The 16,045-nt window shown below is 34.2% G+C and overlaps 2 protein-coding genes across 11 annotated transcripts in view; both read left to right on the top strand.

The window, feature by feature from the left end:
- LOC121379308 (solute carrier family 43 member 3-like) overlaps positions 1-16,045 on the top strand; it is a 340,851-nt gene that overhangs the window by 225,756 nt on the left and 99,050 nt on the right. The window lies entirely within an intron of this gene.
- The window catches only part of LOC121379310 (calcium/calmodulin-dependent protein kinase type II subunit delta-like), a 218,992-nt gene that overhangs the window by 117,807 nt on the left and 85,140 nt on the right, over positions 1-16,045 (top strand). For 5 of the 8 annotated variants that reach the window (XM_041507866.1, XM_041507869.1, XM_041507872.1 and 2 more), the window contains exon 7: positions 9,948-10,022. The exons of the other annotated variants lie outside the window; for them this stretch is intronic. In XM_041507866.1, coding sequence (XP_041363800.1) covers positions 9,948-10,022 — 75 coding nt within the window. The remainder of the gene's footprint in view (positions 1-9,947; positions 10,023-16,045) is intronic. 8 annotated transcript variants of the gene reach the window in all.

Below are 16,045 nucleotides of genomic sequence, written 5' to 3' on the forward strand. Positions count from 1 at the left end.
ATCTTTATTCACGGGCATCCATATGGACAACATTTACTTCACCGTGGCAAGTTCTGTTTTACATATATGCAGGCATGAGAAAAACTAATTGAGAATTGGCAAGAATGCAACTGGAAAGGCCCGTTAAGTAACTGTGTTGATCCCACATAATGGAAAACATTACATCTTCATGTTGGCACTCCAGTTCAGTATATACACAGCGTATTCATAAATTGTAAAACTTCATGTACTGATAGTACCAGACCAGTATTCCCTACACCATTATTATCTATAATACAGTTTAGTAAATAGGTCTTCATTAAAACAAAGTTAGTTTTGTTTAATGACACCACTAAAGCACATTGATTTATTAATCAGTTATTGGATGTCAAACATTTGGTAATTGTGATTTCTCTAGAAATTAGGCAAGGCATGGTAGATCAAACACTTTTGGGGCATTTTCACCATTTTCGGGGCACTTGTTTTTCATTAAAAATAACATAAAAATTAATTGAAATAAACATTAATGTAATTTATGTGCTTCCTTTAATAAATGAATGACAAAAAATATAAAAGGCATATTTTATTAATTAATAATACCTTTTTTTGTGTTTTATAAAGGCAATTTTAGAATTAATTAATGAAAAAGGCTTGTTTAATCTCAGGGCAGCATAGTGCTGATTAAGGCAAGATGGTGTTAGACTATTGAGGCATGGTGCTGCACCATGCTAAAACAAGCTATTGAAAACACTAGGTAATTTGAACTCATCTGTTGAGGAAACCCGCTATATTTTTTATTAGCAGCAAAATTATGTTTTAAATGCACTTTCCCACAGACAGAACAGCATATACTATGGCCTTTGATAAGCCAGTCATTGGGATAGGGGAAAACAACCAATCTGAGAATGGGTCCATAGAGGTTTGATCATGTGACTGAAACAACTCTGGCGAGCACTCTACCAAAGAGCTAGATCAAAAAAAAAGAGTGGCAGGATGTAGGTAAAGGGCTCACCTGACCCACACCAGCCTCAGTGGCGCAGTGGTTAAGCAATCGGACTACAGGCTGGTAGGTACAGGGTTCGTAGCCCGGTACCGGCTCCAACCCAGAGTGAGTTCTTAAGGGCTCAGTGGGTAGGTGTAAGGCCACTACACCCTCTTCTCTCTCACTAACCAACTAACAACTAACTCACTGTCCTGGACAGCCAGCCCAGATAGCTGAGGTGTGTGCCCAGGACAGCGTGCTTGAACCTCAATTGGATATAAGCACGAAAAATAAGTTGAAATGAAATGAAAACCTGATCCACAGTTGGTCTAGGATCGATCCCAGTCAGTGGACCCATTGGATTATTTCCCGTTTCAGCCAGTGCACCACCACTGGTATATCAAAGGCAATGGTATATGCTGTCCTATCTGTGGGATGGTGTATATAAAAGATCCCTTGTTACTAATGAAAAATGTAGCAGGTTTCCTCTCTAAGACTATATATCAGAATTGCCAAACGTTTGACATCCAATAGTTGATAATTAATAAATCAATGTGCTCTAGTAGTGTCGTTAAACAAAACAAACTTTTAACTTTTACCACAGACAGAATAGTAATACCCAAAGATGTCTAGCAACTGTAGGTGTTAAATCCTGTGACCCATTCAACATGAAGCAAATGCTCATATCACTGAGATTCAGCCAAAGATGAACACAATTATTTTAGCTGTAGCTCTTTACTTTGAAGCTAAATTCAACACATTCACTGCATAAAAAGTTTGTGAAAGATTCAGATCTTAAGTAGTACTTGAAAGGGGGAAAAGCCTTTTATATTTGGTACACATTACCTTTGAGCTTAATTCTTTACAAATACTTGTATGAGTTAATGAAAAATGATTGATTCAAGAACTAACTTACCGAGAAAGAAAATACAAACATGTTATGTACATTTTACCTTGGAGCTAAATTCAACACATAGACAGTATAAATGATTAATGAAAATTGATTGCTTGGGAAAATTCTTGACAGGGAATAAAAAAAATAGATAAAAGCTCATTGTCTTCACTTTACCTTGAAGGTAAATTACATAGCAATGCATTTGTGGAAATTGAGGGGTGGGACGTAGCCCAGTGGTAAAGCGTTCGCTTGATGTGCTGTCGGTTTAGGATCGATCCCCGTCGGTGGGACCGGCCTCGGTGGCGTCGTAGTTAGGCCATCGGTCTACAGGCTGGTAGGTACTGGGTTCGGATCCCAGTCGAGGCATGGGATTTTTAATCCAGATACCGACTCCAAACCCTGAGTGAGTGCTCCGCAAGGCTCAGTGGGTAGGTGTAAACCACTTGCACCAACCAGTGATCCATAACTGGTTCAACAAAGGCCATGGTTTGTGCTATCCTGCCTGTGGGAAGCGCAAATAAAAGATCCCTTGCTGCTAATTGGAAGAGTAGCCCATGTAGTGGCGACAGCAGGTTTCCTCTCAAAATCTGTGTGGTCCTTAACCATATGTCTGACGCCATATAACCGTAAATAAATGTGTTGAGTGCGTCGTTAAATAAAACATTTCTTTCGATCCCTGTTGGTGGACTCATTGGGCTATTTCTCATACCAGTGTGTGCACCACGACTGGTATATTAAAGGCTGTGGTATGGGCTATTCTATCTGTGGGATGGTGCATATAAAAGATCCCTTGCTACTAATGGAAAAATGTAGTGTTTTACCTCTCTATGACAGTATGTTAAAATGATCAAATGTTTGACATCCAATAGCCGATAATTATTAAATCAATGTGCTCCAGTGGTGTCGTTAGTTAAACAAAACAAACTTATTGTGGAAATTAATAAACTTGAGAAGGGCTAATTGTAAAACAAAAAAGAAAAACTGAAAGAACATTTTATATTTATTTTACTTGGGACCTACATTTAACACACAAGTAAATAAAAATTATATATATTGCAGGGATATATGTTGTATTTATATTAAAAAGCCACCTTGCTTCCATGGCTATGTCATTATTCTACTAAACTAGCTAATATAATACAAACTTAAGCAACACTGCCCCACGACTGGCATATCGAAGGCTGTGGTATGTGATGTTCTGTCTGTAGTTTGTTATTAATAGTTACTGCACAGCAGGATCTAGCTCAGTTGATAGAGCACTCGCGTACTTGCCGAGATGCTTGTGTCATAGGATCAAACCTCCTTGGCAGACCCATCGGCTTCTTTCCTGTCCCAACCACTGCCCCATAACTGGTATATCAAAGGTCATGGTATGTGCTGTCCTGTCTATGGGAAATTGCATATAAAAAATGTCTGACATCCAATAGCCAGTAATTAATTTATCAATGTGCTCAAGAAGCTAAGTTTTGTTATTCTCTTTGATAACTTTTAAATGGGTTTTACTGTAGATTACTTCTTTCATACATGCTAATGTGTTTACAATTGTACTGATTAGGTGATAAAGCTTAATAAAAGATGGAGTCTGTTGAAGAAAATCTCATTTGAAACCAACTGATGGATTCAGTGATCTATCTCTTTATCTTATGTTAGTTTTGCAAGACCATTTTCAGAATAGAATGTTTGCTATCACTGGCTCTCTGGCAATGTATTATATAAATCTGTGTTTGTCTCCATAAGCAAAAGGGGTGGGACGTAACCCAGTGGTAACAAGCTCACTTGATGCGCGGTTTGTTTGGGATTTATCCCCATTGCTGGCCCCATTAGGCTATTTCTCGTTCCAGCCAGTGCCCCATGACTGGTGTAACAGGCCATGGTATGTACTATTCTGTCTGTGGGATGGTGCATATAAAAGATCCCTTGCTCCTAATCAAAAAGAGTAGCCCATAAAGTGGCGACAGCGGGTTTCCTCTCTCAATATCTGTGTGGTCCTTAACCATGTCTGACGCCATATGGCTGTAAATAAAATTGTTGAGTAGTTCATTAAATAAAACATTTCCTTTCCTAAGCAAAAAAAAAAGTAATAAAAGGTTTCATATTCATTACCAGAGAAAGAACAGATATATCGCACTTGTATAAAAGATCACATACTATTTGTTAGGATTTGGCCACAGATATTTGGTGGCAGCAGGTTTTCTCTCCAATAATCTATATACCAAGTTTTGAAATAACTATGCTAATGCCTTAAAATGTATTTTAAAATTCCATTCCTTTCTAATATCTTTGTCAGAGGACATAAAATGTGCGGGCTTATTGTCTAAATGGAAATTTACTGTTGTCAGGTGTAGTTTGCTGCATAACGGCTTCTTAAATGTGTTTTTCCACTCTCTTAATGCACACCAATTTATTTTTATTACACCAAACTGGCATTGAATGCAAACTGTTCTTTGCCAAATAAACTACAAATCAACAAATGGTATTTTTTTGCATCTGACTTCTCACTGAACACAATATCACTTCTGCACTTGGCAGCTGGATAATATCAGTTTCAAGGTTTTATACTGCACACATAGTGTAACATTCTTTTCCACAATAATTGTTTTTATCCAGACAGATTTTCTGATAAGATAGTTCTTAAGTACTTTGTTCAGGTTAAATATTATATGCACCATCCAATCCTGTAATAAAATAATTCATTCATTATTGGGGGGTGGGGGGGGCAAGACATAGCCCAGTGGTAAAGGGCTCGCTTGATATGCGGTCGGTGTGGGATCAATCCCCATTGGTGGGCCCATTGAGCTATTTCTCGTTCCAGCCAGTGCACCACAACTGGTGCATCAAAGGCCATGGTTTGTGTTATCCTGCCTGTGGGAAGCGCAAATAAAAGATCCCTTGCTGCTAATCGGAAAGAGTAGCCCATGTAGTGGCGACAGCGGGTTTCCTCTCAAAATATGTGTGGTCCTTAACCATATGTCTGACGCCATATAACCGTAAATAAAATGTGTTGAGTACGTCGTTAAATAAAACTTTTTTTTTTTTTTTTTTATATCCATTGAAGGTTCAGGCATGTCCATAGCGATTGCCACCACATAAAAATATATTGTTCAGGAAGAGGTGTTAAACTTGGCACTCAGCTGTACAAAATGGCAACTGGATATGTTAATATGTTGGTAGAAAACATCTTTGGTTTAATGGAAATAGCTGATTAAAAGAAGCAGACATCAGTCCATTTTTGTCTTGCCACAAGTACACTCATGTCACCTTAGTCTGCGCGGCACAAAAGTCTGCGCACGTTAACGACGACGTCTTGAAACAAGTGTCGGGGTATGTTTGTAAACAAACAAACAACATTAATTTAATTCACAAAACCGTTGTTCAAACAACACATCTTGATTGTGAATATATGTATAAAACTGATCGATAACACTTTTATTGAAAAAAACTTAATTAATGCACTAAAAGTATACTTTTGCCAGCCTCGATCTACGTGTTTTTCTATCACCTGCCAACACGTGTCTGTCAACCGACTCAACATTGTAATGATCAACCTTGCATATCAACTTACATAAATTTACACACAAGCTTCAATACAAACCTTATGAAATTAATGTCTTATTTTATCTGGTGACGTAAACATCCAAGAATACTTTGAATTTCCCTTCGAGTGACACAATGCAAAATGGCTGCACACAGACTTTAAAGATTGTACTTACAGCATGGCCTAATTTTTAGCTATAGTCTGTTTCAAAAATTATCATTGATTGTCCTATATGTCTAACGAACACTATTTGTGCTCATTTACAGTTAATAACAGACACTTTTTGTTGAATAATGATCAAATATGTTTACATTGGCTTTTTTTTATATTGTCATTTTGTGTTGTCCAAACTAAGGAGCATGGAACACCATTTACATTTATCTCATTTGCACAATCTAAATGTTTCTGAAACAGACTATAACAGGAAGTGTTTGTTATTTAGAACTTATAAAAGTCGGATCCATTGTTTGTTGCTGTTTTATGTAAACATTAGCGACAGAAGTGGTTGTTTTAATGTTTGCTGCGCAGACTTATGTGCCGTCATGCAGGCCAGTAAATGCAGGGGGGTCCCACTAAAAATGTGCTCATTACTTGAGTTTAAAAAACATTAAAATTAAAATAACTTTAGTTGTAACACGTTTATTGTTCCATTGTACTGTGGCGGTGAAACAAATATTTTTAAACAAATATTTTAACTTTAAAATATAACACAAATGCTTAGGTGCGCAGACTTAGGTGCTACCAGTGTAGTTGATTTTTTTTTTTTTTTTTGATTTTTTTATTATTGATTTTCTTTCTTTTTTTGTGATTTAAATTTGTTTTTTTACCATGAGTGAACAAATGTTTTAAACAGCTATCACTAGGCATACAATGGAATTTTTTCATAATAATTGTTTGACCTTTTATCGCAATGAATACTTACTAATTCATAAAGTATCATTACCGGTAATTATTTATTTGTTGGTTCTTGTTGAATATACTTCCCCAAAGAGGTTTTCTAGGATTTAAAAAAATTTTGTACGTACAGTCAGACCTTGTTACAATGACCATGTTCATCCTGGGTCACTTTGTCGTTATATCGAAATTGCCGGTGTATCAAATTGTCATGAGTTATCTCCATTGTCAAAATAATGTAACAAAAAAATACTAATTAATATTAAGTGATGACTCAATAGCATTTAAATAATTAATGCATTGCAATTATTATTAAAAACAACAAATACACATACATTAAATATGTTTTTAAAAAACATTAAATATAAAAATAAGGCGCATTCACCGTCAATCTAATCAAGACATCTCCGATTGGTACCTGTTTCATTTACAAAATATCATGAAAATAGAAGCTTTTATTGTTCGAAGTTAATCCTTTAATTGGTTAAGTAAAGGCTTATTTGCAAAAGCAATACACCACAGACATCGGTAGCTCGGACAGCATGTGACACAGTCGACTCACTACAAAATCAACAATTCTAAGTGGCTGTGTGTGTACTGCCAATGTGCTGCGGTATTTGTGATTATGTAATGTCGTTGGTATCTGTGATTATGTAATGTCGTTGTAAAGAGGTGTTTTCAGATGTCGGATGCACGTTTGTTCCTAATTTGCTCTGTCGGTGTCGGAAGGTGTGAATTCCGGTGTAATGAACAGAATAACACTGATATACGTTTGTTCCCGACAATTTGTGGTCGGATGGTGTAAAAATCATGTGTCATTGGTTGTTGGTTACGTCATACTAAGTTGGTCTTGTTATTGGTGTGTGATGATCAGTTAAGCTGTATCCTAACTGCATGCAAGTGATGTAATAATATTTATATCCTAAATTAACATGGCCTTAGCAACAATCTCAATTTTTAAAGTTGGCAATTGCTGTAGCCACCAAGTAAAGCATATCTGGGTATGTATCAAATAGTATGTCATTTTAGTGCAAAGCTACCAGTGGGTATCATTATACATTTATGATATGAAATTACAAATACATAGCTGTGGTATTACACTGGAGCTCTTTTAAGGGTAACTTGAGTGTGGAGGGACTTACATTAAATATTTTCTGAAAACATTTGGTATCTCTGTGATACATATATCCTGGAGTAATCAATAGTCATGCACATAACGACAAACAGTAGAGATGTTTAACTGAAAAGCAATAAAATAAATATTATTTACTTAACTAATTTGTCCTGTGCTGTATCTAACATACTATTTGTCTACTGTCAAATTCATTTGCCAAATCAAGTTTTTATGTATAACCACTTTTGGCATAACATAATACGAAATGAACAGTCACACACTCCATTCTTGTTACATGTTCAGCAATTTCCATCACTGGATGCTTGTATTAGGTATTGGAGTAAATGGACTTTTCCTTGATAAAAAACAAATGTTTTTCAATTTACACATATTCTATTAATGGATCTGGAAGTGTTTTATCATTTGCTGATAAATGTGACATCAGTGGTTCGCACATGCTCACAAGCGGTAGAAAAAAGTGACATGTATGAATATTGAATCCTCAACGATATGCATTTGAACATGCATTAATTTATTTTTTATATTGGTTAGTATATATTTGTTCCTCATTTCACAGGAGAAAATAGAAACAATTCCCGTTGGTATTGTGTCGCACGCTTGACTAAATTTATCTGTATATGTGTGCAGTTAAATCAGGATGATTGAAATCAATGGTTACTAAATAACACTGTGTCGCTTGTGTGCAGTTAGGAGAGAGTTCCAGGTAGCTCTATAATGGGATGATGTCTAGATATTTGGGAATTTCCTTATCAGCATTCATTGTAATTGTATATGGTAGGTGGATGATGCTGGGTTTGAACCGAAGTATTTGTACCATTATCAGGCGAATGATCCTGGAACCATGATCAAGCCAAGTTCAGTTTTATCAGCTCAGTGTTAGGCCACGGCACTGACGTGTCTGTCAGTAACCATTAACAACCGGCCAATAGCCTGCTGTCCTGCACAAACAGTCCAGATAGCAGAGGTGTATGTAGGGACAACTGATTTAAGCACAAATTTTAATTTAAAAATCACAGCAATCTTGTTTTGTAAACTATAGTGAACCTCTCCCTCCAATTCTTGTTTTAAATTATAGCTGTCATTTACATAATCTGTGTGAAGTTAGCTTGTAAATAACATATTATTTTTAAAAAAACCTATTTTTGGAGGAAGCAAAATATAATAAGACAAAGTTTCTTTATACCCATTAATAATATATAATATAAAAAAGCTTGAATGTTCAGTCTTTTATGACTTTTTGTAATGTTTAGTTCCTTTGTTTTAATATATACTATGTATTCTTTGACATTGTAAGGTATTGTCATGTTATAGACATGAATCTGTTGTTGTCACTGTTACTGTATTGACATGTTGATATGATATGTATTAGTTTACAGTGGACTAACCCACACTGTTTCCCATGTATACTCCATTAATTAAGTCATCAATTCTTTCAGGTGTTCATAGACTGCAGTTTTAATTAAATTTATTAAAACAAATTTTTTTTGATTGAAGGGCAATGCTGAAGATTGTGAAAACATGAAAGATACTGACTCCTTTAAACTTTCACTGACACCTTTAATGGTATTTGTTCTCCTGTATGTCGAAACTATAGTAATATCTCAAAATCACATTTTAGTTTTTTTTAAAGTTTATTTATCTACTATACTCATATATATATATATATATATATATATAAATATACAGCAAAAATCATAATGTAAATATCGGTTACATTTGAAATGTCCTGTGTTAAAAAATGATCATGCTTCAAAAACTGTTTTGGATTCCTGCAAATATTAGAATAACAGAACCACATAATATATGCAGAAATTAATATTCAAGGCAAGAAGTTGTGAAGATAAAAACAGTATTATTTATTTTTTACAAACAGTTGCACAGCAGCTAACCTTTTAACAGCCTAACAGACTACTGCCTAAATATAAATACATTTGGTTTATTCAAAAAGATGGGATGTAACCCAGTGGTAAAGTGCTCATCTGATGCGAAGTTGATCTGGGATCAATCCTCATCAATGGACCCATTGGATTGTTTCTCGTTCCAGTCAGTGCACCACGACTGGTTTATCAAAGACCCTGCTATGTGCTATCCTGTCTGTGGGATGGTGCATATAAAAGATCCCTTGCTACTAATGAAAAAATGTAGCGGGTTTCCTCTCTAAGACTATATGTCAAAATTACCTAATGTTTGACATCCAAAAGCCGATGATTTGATTAATAAATCAATGTGTTCTAGTGGTGTCATTAAACAAAACAAACTTTTACTTTTTGAAGTCTTTAATAGATTGTGTTAATGAGAAATGTTGTACAATGTTTGCAATGGGGAACAAATACTTTTGAAGTGTTTTCTGACACCTAAATACATGTAGGTACATTATCATTCTGAGAGAAAATGTAAAATTTAATATGATTGTTGTTGTTGTGTCTTCTCATTGTGTTATTGTCATATATTATTTTAAAGCGATTTTTTACCAACTTCTGCATACATTGTATCTAATGTTTTGTTTCTCCTATGCTTAACTCTCTAGCCCGAGAACCTGATATTGGCGAGTAAAGCCGGAAGTCCTGCAGTCAAACTAGCCGATTTTGACTTAGATTGTGAGGTGCTTAGATACAAACATTATGACAGGCCATGTCAAAAAATACTTGTTTCTCATCAGTGATTCCTTTAAAAGTTGGCGGTAATTTTTCCTATGCTTTGTTGGGTGACAGTTACGTGGCAATCAAGTTAATAAGACCCTGGCTAAGACAATCAGTACTGATAAATAAGCTGAGCTTAAAGTGAGCACAATTATCAGTAGTAATAATGTAAATGAAAAGCAAATTTTGTGATTAAATTTTGTGATTAAATTTTTTTATTTTTAAAAAACTTTCTTTTTTTAATGTCTTAACTACTAAAGGAAGAATATTTCAGAGTCATATGTCCCATTTTTATTTCTCAATATAATTAAATGTATGTTATTTTAGCTGACAAGAAGAGGCTGTAGAGTAACATTTCAGAATAGATACCATTTAAAAAAAATAAAAAATTAACTAAACTTTTTTTTAATGAATATTCAAAAACAAGTAGAAAAAAATATGTCCCATACTCTGTCCTCTTCTTCTATAATGATTTAACTATCATATTATATTTATGTTGCATACTTTTTTCCTATATTTTTATTATCTTTTTTTTTCTGTTTCTATTATTGGGTGAAGGAGAAAGCATGTGGTTTTGGGGATTGGTTTAAAGTATTAACTATATTAAGTTCATGTTTATGTGTAGCATGTTAATGGATGTGGCATGAACAAGTTTTAAAGTTTTCGATAATTTTTACCATACAGTGGAACCTAGCAAACCTAGACTTGGAATAAACCAAATTCCTCTCAATGTCCCTGCCACTAGTCTTCTTAAACCAAAATAAACTGGAACTTGTCTTTTTTTCCAAGAACCAAATAATTGTTTTGGGTCAGAAGGGTAACATTCTTTATCATCAGCAGAACTGAATAACAACCAATAGTTAATGTACATTGTTGTCTAGAAATTGTAGGTTAGGTTTTCTACATCCTAACCAGTATCACATGACTCGTATATTAATGGCTGTGGTATGGGTTGTCCTGTCTATGGGAAGGTGCATATAAAAGATCTTGTCCTGGACGGGACCGGCCTCGGTGGCGTCGTGGTTAGGCCATCGGTCTACAGGCTGGTAGGTACTGGGTTCGGATCCCAGTCGAGGCATGGGATTTTTAATTCAGATACCGACTCCAAACCCGAGTGAGTGCTCCGCAAGGCTCAATGGGTAGGTGTAAACCACTTGCACCGACCAGTGATCCATAACTGGTTCAACAAAGGCCATGGTTTGTGCTATCCTGCCTGTGGGAAGTGCAAATAAAAGATCCCTTGCTGCTAATCGGAAGAGTAGCCCATATAGTGGCGACAGCAGGTTTCCTCTCAAAATCTGTGTGGTCCTTAACCATATGTCTGACGCCATATAACCGTAAATAAAATGTGTTGAGTGCGTCGTTAAATAAAACATTTCTTTCTTTTTTTTGTCCTGGACGGAGGAGTCTGCGAAAGTCGACACCTGTGCCCAGGACAGGAGTGTGCTATGACCTGACCTGACCTAAAGGAATAATATAGCAGATTTCCTTTAGTTAGAATTATCAAATGTTTGAAATTCAATAGCCAATGATTAATAAATCAGAGTGTTCTAGTGGCATCATGAAACCTTTTGTAGGTTATAGTACTCTCTACAGATCATAAGTTCCTAAATACCAGCCCAGACATGGCAGCTAACAAATCATTAATGTGATACTGTTTTTATCTGAATTCTCAATTTTTTAAATTATTTTTTTTAAAGTAAATTGTTAAAAATATTTAGCAGTGCACAAAACTATGATCTATATTAATGAACATGCTAGACAAAATAAAATAAAGATTTTGCTTAACCAGTATGATAAATAGGTAAGAATCAAAAGTTTGGGTCCTGAGTACAAAATAATAATTAAACACCATGGGAAACTACTTTTGCTTTTTATAGACTTTTTAAAACCTATATTCTGGACAGTAAACAGTAAGTTATCAAATCACCACACTAAAACCCAATTCCTACAAAAACAAGAAGAAAAAAACGGTAAAAAAATAAAAAATAAAAATAAAATGGTGTTTGCAAGGTTCCATTGTACATTTTTTTTTTTAGAAAGTGGTTGGAATTTTGTTCTTGTTATTTTGGTTCACATTTTTTTCTGTAGCTGAGTTAGTAATAAACATGAATATGGAAAAATCATTGTCCCATCAAAACATCATATAAATAACTACAAAATATCATTTTAAAAAACACATTATTTGTTTAACCTCATTCTGTATAAAAATAAATATTTTTGTGTATCCTCATTTATATATTCTTAAAAGAATTTCTTTATTGTTTTCAAAGTATTTTTGGGTTGTTTTGGTTTTGATACTTTTTTGTGCACTTTTTCTTTAAATATTTTTTTAAATCATACATAATTTCAAAATATTTTTTGTTTTTGTTTTTGTCTTGATATTTTTTGTGTGCTTTATGGGGGTTTTCTTGCATTTTAGTTTTCCTCTTTTTTTTTGTTCACATCCTTTAGAATAAAATTTTAGTTAATGAGTCTTTTTCTTTCTTTTTTTCAAGTTTACCATAAATGATATAAAACATGTTTGTTTGTATTTTAAATTGCACTCTGTGTTATTGTAGTAAGGATGAAAATAGCCTACATTGACCACGTAGTGTGACATTATATTATTATAGCGATACGGGGAATGGGATTTCATATCGTGATGGGCACTGATGGAAAGCAAACCCTTTTTTCATGTGGCCTAACTAGTTTATGTTGTCAAGTCATTAGATATGTCACAGTAATGCATAGATCTAGGCAGTTTATTAACATTCATTTGAAACTGATGTAATAACAGCTAAAACATCTTTATTTTGCACAGCGGTCAGTGGATTGTTTTATTTTGTTTGTAAAGTTTTCACACTGTGTATGGATAACTTGGATAGTAGACCACTTGATTAGGAATATATATGCTTCCTAGAGTTTTTCCATATTTTTAAACATTTAAAACATTTTTAAGGGGTTTATGGTTGATGATTATGACTTTCTTGAAAGGCTTTTAAATAAGAAAAAGTGTGTATATTTTACCTTTTCTTCTAGACTGCTTTCAAAGATGAGATATTAATATAATGCTATTATTGTCATTATTTTTAATTTCACATATACATATATACCTGTTTTTAGCTCCACATACAGTGGGAGAAGCTATATCATTCATCCAAATCATGTTATAAGACAAATTCTGTAGTGGAGCCATTCATGTCGTGTTAGTAGATTTCGAGCTAAGCTTATGGAATTCACCTGTACCATGGGATTTGAAGGGGAATAACTCTGTATAGTACTAATTTTAATTGATCATAAAACTTAAACTTGATTAATTGATCCGATAGTTAAAGCTAGTAATGTTCCACACTCTTCCAAATAACTGGAACATCACAATGGTAATTAATCACTATAGTCGTTAATAGGCATGCACAGTGTGATTGCTTTTTGGTTGGCCCACATTCCCTGCTTGACCGTGAAAAGTGAATGGCAGCTAGCTTGTTTTGAGTTAACAGTTCACCCTTGCTTGTCACCCCATTAAAAACACTGAATGGCTGCAAACAAGAACAGTGAGCTGCTGCTACTGTGAATATTAAAACAGTGGATTGTAGTTTAGAGCTCAGTGGGCAGTCTTGGTGGTACTGGGAGATGGGACTGAGACACGGTCGTCGCTATTAGTATTGACATAGACACCTGTCTTACAGTCGTATTCGTACAGTGCTATTGTACAAATAACGGTTAACAGTCTTTTATCCTCATTCTTGTGAATGCAGAAGGGTGGATATTGTCATGCTTGTGTACATCCGCTATGTTTGATTTCCCAGCACTTAAAGTCTAGATTAAAATTTTAACAATGGCACCCTCATGTAAAGATAATTGCTTTTTCGGGCCACGTGTTCAAAGGTTAAGGTCATTGTTAACGAAAATAGAAAACTGGTTCTATGTGAACAGGTAAAGGGCATTGAACTCAAGCTTGTACTTATACTTTCATTTCCAGTAACTTGATTGTTTCCCATCACAACCAGTGCACCACAATTGTTACATCAAAGCCTATGATATGTTCTTTCCCATCCTGACCATTGCCCTGCATCTGGTATGTACTGCCCTGTCTATAGCAAAATGCATATAAATGATCGCTTGCTACTTTTTGGAAGGAGTAGCCTGCGTGGCAGTAATGAGTTACCTTTATCTTGACCAGTTGTCATAATAACCACATGTTAGGCACCAAATAGCTGTTAATTGACTTGCAAAAAGGCATTGTCATGAAATCATTTAATGTTAATGATGACTCGCATAGAAATGGTGAATCTTGTCTTTAAAAATATGACCAGATAATATAGCAATACAATTTAGTTCATCTATTATGTTTCTTCATAACAATACATGTATTTATAACAAGTGGTGATTATTTGCTAATAAATAGGGGGGGAAATACAAATTTATAATTCATATCTGACGACTAAAGTTTTGAAATGTAATTAATTGTTTAGTAAATGTTAGTCTTTTTAATCTCAGACTCCCATGCTACTTTCTGTCCACTGAGCTACAGTGTCATTGTAATCTAATGTGTTGCTGCATATTAGACAAAATCTGCTTTCACAGCAGGATCTTGTTAGTCTGAATTTACCCAAAATCCCACAATTTGTAATAAATATTTTAGAAAATCAGCTGGTCCTCCAAGAGATTCGGAGGAATGGCCTCACTAGCCCAGACCAAACATCTACTTAACAGAATTGAGGGCTAATGGATTTCATAAACTATGAACTCAAGAATTAAAAACCTATAATAAAAAAAAGTAGCAGTTAAATAATAATTAAGTATTAGTATGAATATTCAGTTTCCGGATCTGGATTGTACCCACGTTTTAGTCATCTTTGTGGTGGGGTGCTCTGCACAGGATTGTACGAATTCAACAACAACAAAACATTAATGGACTCTGGATGTGAATCATTGTAACTAATACAACACAGTTATTATTTTTTCATAATCATTATCATATATAGATATTGCTTTCAGATACGTAAATCACATAACTAACGTTTTGACTTTAACAAAAGTAGATAATTATTATTTTATAAGGATCCTAGTGGCCTTGTAGTAGTCAAAAGTGACTTGCTGAGTGTTACTTAACATTTTTCAGGTTTATTAATAAAAAAATAATTTAGCGGGCATGGGGGATGGTTGACAATAAAAATAAGCTCTCTTAATGGTAGTAGTTCATTTGAAAAGTATTTTTATTAAGCTGAAACAAATTACAATATGTGCTAGATGTACTGAGATAGAACTCTTAATTTGTGTGTGAATTAGATTGTAAAAGAACCTTTTTGAATCTGAACAGAGAAAAATCCAAACTAACAAATCTTGTTCTTTCTGATCTTGGATACTTGGTAAGTAAAGTTAAATGATCTTCCCCTCCCACCCATTAAATTTATTTAAAACTGAACAAAATTAACAAGTTCCTTTGGGGTGTGTAGTGGTCCAAGTAACCGACTAATAATCTAGTCTGAAGTATTTTAAGTATATTTCTTTTAAATGGTGTTCTATATGTATTTTAAAAAACAACAATTAAGATATCAAAATATTTAATACCATGATATTTTTATTTATATGTTGGCAAAAATCCATCACTTTTCACATTTTATTGTTTTGTTTATTTTATTTTTTCACTCAGCCACAAGTCTGATGAGTTTAAAAAGCAATATTTCAAGACAGGTGAAGGTTGTATTATTGTCAGTACAGTTTAAAAAACCAAAACACAAATCTTGTGCTTTTCTGCAAAGATTGGCAATACATGTGCAATTTTATCAAAAATTGTTATTTTCTTTTTAATTAAAAAGTAATTTGAAGTTGTCATTTTTTTTTCACTTGTGTAATAGAAATAACTGGCACTTACTCATTAACCAAAATAAAGATCTAACCAGTTGCACCAACTGATCTCAATGGATTTGTTTTACTGTATCCAGCACTTGATTTATGATCATGTAACAGACATTTCATTTTGTTTAGTTATTGATAAGAAGTG

This window comes from Gigantopelta aegis, chromosome 8 (genome assembly GCF_016097555.1).
Source record: "Gigantopelta aegis isolate Gae_Host chromosome 8, Gae_host_genome, whole genome shotgun sequence".
Taxonomy (NCBI): Eukaryota; Metazoa; Mollusca; class Gastropoda; order Neomphalida; family Peltospiridae; genus Gigantopelta; species Gigantopelta aegis.